This window comes from Eptatretus burgeri, chromosome 7, assembly GCF_056783735.1.
Source record: "Eptatretus burgeri isolate ZD-2024b chromosome 7, Ebu_testis_v1, whole genome shotgun sequence".
Lineage (NCBI taxonomy): Eukaryota > Metazoa > Chordata > Myxini > Myxiniformes > Myxinidae > Eptatretus > Eptatretus burgeri.
In genome coordinates, this window is record NC_140967.1 from 45,869,168 (window position 1) to 45,875,255 (window position 6,088).

At 48.7% G+C, this 6,088-nt stretch overlaps 1 protein-coding gene across 1 annotated transcript in view; it reads right to left on the reverse strand.

Annotated features, from left to right (window-relative positions):
- Positions 1 to 4,705, reverse strand: part of KRI1 (KRI1 homolog) — a 90,771-nt gene extending 86,066 nt beyond the window's left edge. The window contains exons 1-2 of the mRNA XM_085888316.1: positions 4,471 to 4,705; positions 2,287 to 2,360 (exon numbers count right to left, since the gene is read on the reverse strand). Coding sequence (XP_085744442.1) covers positions 2,287 to 2,360; positions 4,471 to 4,552 — 156 coding nt within the window. The 5' untranslated portion in view covers positions 4,553 to 4,705. The remainder of the gene's footprint in view (positions 1 to 2,286; positions 2,361 to 4,470) is intronic.
- Positions 4,706 to 6,088: the final 1,383 nt, after the last annotated feature.

The following is a 6,088-nucleotide window of genomic DNA, read 5'->3' on the forward strand; positions in this document are numbered from 1 at the left end:
GCCCTATCGTGAGGAGCGCCTTATGTGTGTGTCAAATACAGGAACGGCACACACAACTTAGACTGCGCCTTTTGGCACGGTGCGCCTTTTGGTCGTGAAAATACGGTACAAGTTATAATCATGTTACGGTTGTGCAAATTCACAGAACACCATTCAGGTTTCCCAGAGATCAGTTATGTCGATAAGTGTGTGTTCAGATTAGATTTCCCCACCGATGTTTAACGGGCAATTATTCGTGTAACCGGGTTGTGATCTTTGAGTCAGCCATTATTCTTTTGCTATCTTTATTTTGGAACAACCACTACTTCAACACCCACAACCGCCTTTCAACAACCATGCCATCCCCACCACAGCGCCAACCACAACCACCATCTCAACAACCACGCCATCCCCACCACAGCAACAACATCTCAACAACTCCCACCCCGATATCCATCAGAACGGGTAAACAGAAATTACGGTTGGAAAACAACAACTGACCCCAGCAGAGCTCTGTTGGAATTTTCCCTCAGAAGGGCGAAAGAAACATAATGTCAGAGATCGGGCCAAAAGAGCGGGCCAAGAGCCGAGCCGAACCCCCCTGGAATGTCCCCCCCCCCCCGTGCGCCGCGAAGGGAGGGGCGAGGCGCCGGGGTGATAAAAGGCCGGGCTGAAACGCCAAGAGGTCAGTCTGGGTTCGCCGTGGAATTGAGTGGAAGTCTGGGAGCGGAGGCGAGCTGCAATCGTCTGCAGTCTGGGAGTGCAGTGGAGTCTGTCAGCGAGGGTAGAGTCCCTCTGCTTGGTCTCTCTCCTTGGTCAACAGAGGCGCCGGTGGAGCCGGAGAGGGGTCGCCAGCCGGATCGCCGTTGAAGGCGCGGGTGGAGTCCAGCGGAGTGCGGGCAGGACCACCGAACCAAGGCCCGGCGAGTCACCACAAGGGTGAAAGGTAGCCTGCGCGGTCTCTCGGAGCCCTTGCGGTCTCCACAGCTCCGTGAACTATTAAAGGCCCACAAGGTCCAGTTCTTGCCCTTTTCTTTCGTGGGGTTTTCTTTGTATTAACGTTGTGGCGCCATGTCCTTAAGTAGAATTGTAATAAGTGCACATAATAAATAGAACGGTTGTAGTTCTTTGTCTTGCTTGTTCCTGCATTGCTTTATTGTCTACATGATTGCATACGTGTATGACTGCTTACGTGTGTATAAATAAATGTCATTGTGTGAATGTCCACCCGTTTGTTGCGTTCTTTCCCTCAATTGAGTTGCCGTATTGCGTTCAGGATATTAGCTGGCTTTTAAATAGCCGATAAAGTAATCGGATCCGTGGGGCTTGGCGATATACACCGCTCGGCAAATCGCAAACGGAGCGAGTTGCTGAAGCGGCTCGTTTCCAAGCAAGTCCCATTGAGGTGTAAATCCCCGGAATTTCTGTCTGCGCGCATACTTAGGTAAATCGACAATTCGGCGATCGGACGGAATAGTTGGCTGATTTACGCTGTGATTAAGAACACACCCGTAGCTGGATTTTGGCGTTGATCCGAAAGCTGCGACTGGGGTTTCCACTTCCGGTGGGCGCGTGCGGCCGTGAATTAGCTGAAGGCGGTCGCCCGCACGCCGGGAAAACTATAACAATATAAATTATTCTTATAATTTATAAACTTAATTTTGTAAACTTAAATTTTGAAATCACAGTATATCAGAATTATCACAGAAGAATGTTATCCCCCACTCTGAAAACACCTTCCATCAAAAACCTGTTGTGCTGGAACACTTTTGAGTTTTCTGAAAGTAAGGGACCATTCCAAACATTTATTACGGAAATAACTACGCTGAAGGACCTATATGTCGTGGATGCACATTTACAATAGCGGTTTCTCAAAACCGCAACAATATTATCATGTCCCTTGCAACTAAAACCATCGTTTTATCATCATGTTAGTATTTCAACTCTCCAAATGGCACCCCCTCTCCGCCCCCCCACTCCAGGCTGTCACCCAGGGTGGACTGCCGCCCCCCTCCCCCTTAGTACGCCAGTGCCAACAACTCATGCTGGCAGATGAGACTTCTGATGGACAGTGTGTACACACACACACACACACACGCACGCACGCACGCACGCACGCACGCACCAAGGTGATAGTTTATAGCTGTGGAGTGAAAGTTGAACCTCGGCAAAACAGCTCAAATGGAGGTGAGCGTGTGCATGCTATCTTGCCAGCCCTATGTTTGTCCTCTACCAGATTAATTTAAAGCTTAATCCCTTTAAATATTAATCCATTAATCCTTTAGTTTTAAAAAAACGAAGCCTCACCTCTTCACATTCAGATTCCGAATCAGAATCCGAGCCAGATTCCGAGTCCTTTGCATCGCCGTACCGGTCACGAACTACAGGGCCACAAGATGAAAAATATTAAAATAAATAAAAGGAGTAAGCCTTTTATTTTTGAGACAATAAAATAAAAATATATAAATAAAAACATAATTAAAAGGAATTTTTTTTGAGAAGATTATGCGATCACTCATCTCATATTTGTCAAGCTCATTTGAATGCGAAACACGGTTCCTGACAGAGGAGGAGGTAGAGAGACTGGAAGGTGTCGAAATGTCGATGTGGCAAAGATTGGATGGGTTGAACACAAAATAAATGAAGGAAGTGTGAAGTCGGTGCAGGAGTGGAATTGGATGATTGAGGAAATGAGGAAGAGACAGAAAAACCATCTCGGTCACATTTTCAGAAGAGCCAAACTGAAGGAAGTGATTGAATGGAAGGAAAGAAGCAGAGAGGAAGACAGAGAATGTTATCACTACATTGGATTCGCCATTCATCTTGCGTCCAAATGGGTGAAACCGAGTGAAATGACGTCGACAGAGAAGGGTGGCACCTTTGGAAACCATGAACCTGGCAAAATGCAGATCACTTGAGGAAGAGGTGACGAACGGGGAATAGGAGGAGGAGGTGGGGCACTGAAAAAAAGGTGGGCAGCGGAGGGCGGGAGGGTAGTGGAAGGGTTTGGAGGGTAGTGGAGGAGGCGGGATGGTAGTGGAGGGGGCGGGATGGTAGTGGAGGGGGTAGAGGGGTAGTGGAAGGGGCGGGAGGATAGTGGAGGGGGCGGGGGGGTAGTGGAGGGTAGTGGAGGAGGAGGCAGGATGGTAGTGCAGGGGGCAGGAGGGTAGTGGAGGTGGTGGGAGGGTAGTGGAAGGGTTGAGATGGTAGTGGAGGGGCGGGAGGGTAGTGGAGGGTGGGAGGGAGGGGCGGGATGGTAGTGGAGGGGTGAGAGGATAGTGGAAGGGTTGGGAGGGTAGTGGAGGAGGCGGGATGGTAGTGGAGGGGCGGGAGGGGAGGAGGCAGGATGGTAGTGGAGGGGTGGGAGGGGAGGGGCGGGATGGTAGTGGAGGGGTGGGAGTGAGTGGAAGGGTTGGGAGGGTAGTGGAGGAGGCGGGATGGTAGTGGGAGGGTAGTGGAGGCGGGATGGTAGTGGGAGGGTAGTGGAGGAGGTGGGATGGTAGTGGAGGAGGTGGGATGGTAGTGGAGGAGGTGGGATGGTAGTGGAGGAGGTGGGATGGTAGTGGAGGAGGTGGGATGGTAGTGGAGGAGGTGGGAGGGTAGTGGAGGAGGTGGGAGGGTAGTGGAGGAGGTGGGAGGGTAGTGGAGGAGGTGGGAGGGGAGGGGTGGGATGGTAGTGGAGGAGGTGGGAGGGGAGGGGTGGGATGGTAGTGGAGGAGGTGGGAGGGTAGTGGAGGGGTGGGAGGGTAGTGGAAGGGTTGGGAGGGTAGTGGAAGGGTTGGGAGGGTAGGGATGGTAGTGGAGGGGTGGGAGGGTAGTGGAGGGGCGGGAGGGGAGGAGGCAGGATGGTAGTGCAGGGGCGGGAGGGGAAGAGGCAGGATGGTAGTGCAGGGGGTGGGAGGGTAGTGGAAGGGTTGTGAGGGTAGTGGAGGGGTGGGAGGGTAGTGGAGGGGTGGGAGGGGTGGGAGGGGAGGGGGGGGGAGGGGAGGGATGGTAGTGGAGGTGGTGGGATGGCAGTGGAGGGGGGGGGGGGGGAGTGGGGGGGTTGGGAGGGTAGTGGAAGGGTTGGGAGGGGAGTGGAGGAGGTGGGATGGTAGTGGAGGAGGTGGGATGGTAGTGGAGGAGGTGGGATGGTAGTGGAGGAGGTGGGATGGTAGTGGAGGAGGTGGGATGGTAGTGGAGGAGGTGGGATGGTAGTGGAGGAGGTGGGATGGTAGTGGAGGGGTCACTATATCAGCCATAACTTTCTCATTTTCCAACAGCGAGCTGATTGGTCATGGAATACACCACACGTCACCGTTAAGTTCCCCATTGATATTAGGGGTATGTACATGACCCGAAAACCCGAAATGAAAATAACGGTTCACGCATAAAGGCCTCAAAATAATTATTAAATGGATCCGTCTCTACATTGAGAATCATCACCACAAGTAATGCTGACGAGACATTGACTGATCAGAGCTGGTGAATCAATAATAACAATGTCCTCACGTCTCTGAAGTTCTTCCTCACGCCGATAACGGTGGTAGTTCTTGGCGAACGCCTGATTCACGCGAAACGACGACGACGCCATTCTCCTCTCCACAAAGCAATCCGCGGGTCAAACAATCTCTTCCTCCGTCAACACACGTTACGTTTTCCCCTAATTCACTTAATCCTCTTTTAAATTACACAGAATTCCCGTCCAAGTAATCTTTTACAATGACATCTAAACTGTCACACCAATCAACGGCAGAATAATAAATATTCTTTGTTGAATCAGCGAACTAACTAACCAGTGCGTCGCTACATGTTTCCATACACCTCCTGCGTGCCACACGTGCTCCTCCAACAGGATATGTCAAAACGTTGTGGACGGATTCGGACAAAATTTGGTGTACAGGTTTGGTGTGTGTGACAAGGACGAATTGATTCGATTTCGGTGAAGATCCGAATCCAGATCCAGATACGAGAATTTAGAAAAAAAATAAAAATAAATGTTCTAATTAAAATGGGTTACAATGTCTTTTCATCTCAGCAACTTAGATTTGCAAGAATTTGTTCAGTGAAGGATGATTTTGTGGAACGTGATGAGAGGGTTTTTCCATCATGTTAAATGGAGGATATTTGGTTGATTGTTTGATCAGGTCTTGTGAGAATGTCTTCAGACTCCATCATCACGTTTTATCTAAGTTTGGTTGTTTTTCATGTAAACAAGTTCCTATTGCATTTGATATAATAAGTAATTAATTATTTTAGTGAGGTAAATTATTTAATTAATATTATTGATTAAACATATATATATATATATATATATATATATATATATATATATATACATACTATATTCATAGATGGTATTAAATAAAGAAGGTATTTAGATTTAAAAAAAACAACAAATAAACAAATAAATAAATAAAAGTAAATAAATCAATAACATCTATAAAATACATATAAATCTATCTATAATTCCAGCAATCTGTGTCTGTCTGTCTGTCTGTCTGTTTGTCTGCGACCGCCGTTTCTCGACGACCGCCGGTCCGATCTGATTGAAACTTGCCAGGAATATTGCCGGGGACCCGCGGATGTGCATTTTCGAAGTTTGATATCGATTGGACGAGCGGTTCCCAAGTTACGGCCATGTATCTGTGAACCAATGACAGGACACCGTGCTATGACATCACGAATGACGTCACAATTGATGTTTATTCAATTAATTTTTAAGGATTGACGTCACAATTCTTCTTCTTCGTTTGGTATGATGTCACAATCGACACTGGGGACCTGGGTATGTGCCTTTCTCTGGGTATGTGCCATACCTGGGTATGTGCCAAACTCCCAAGGTTTGATTATTATTCAAATTATTAATTAATCCCGAGGTTTGAATTTTCCCGAGGGAAACAGCTGTTTCCCAAGGGTTTGAAAGCTGTTTTTTTCCCAAGGTTGGAATTAATCGTTGTGCTTGGTAGACATTTGTGAATACATTTACAGAGAGAGGGACGAGAGAGGAGGGGGGAGAGAGGAGGAGGGAGAGAGGAGGGGGGAGAGAGGAGGAGGGAGAGAGGAGGGGGCGAGAGAGAAGGGGGTGAAGGGGGCAAGATAGGGGAGGGAGAGAGGAGGGGACAGAGGA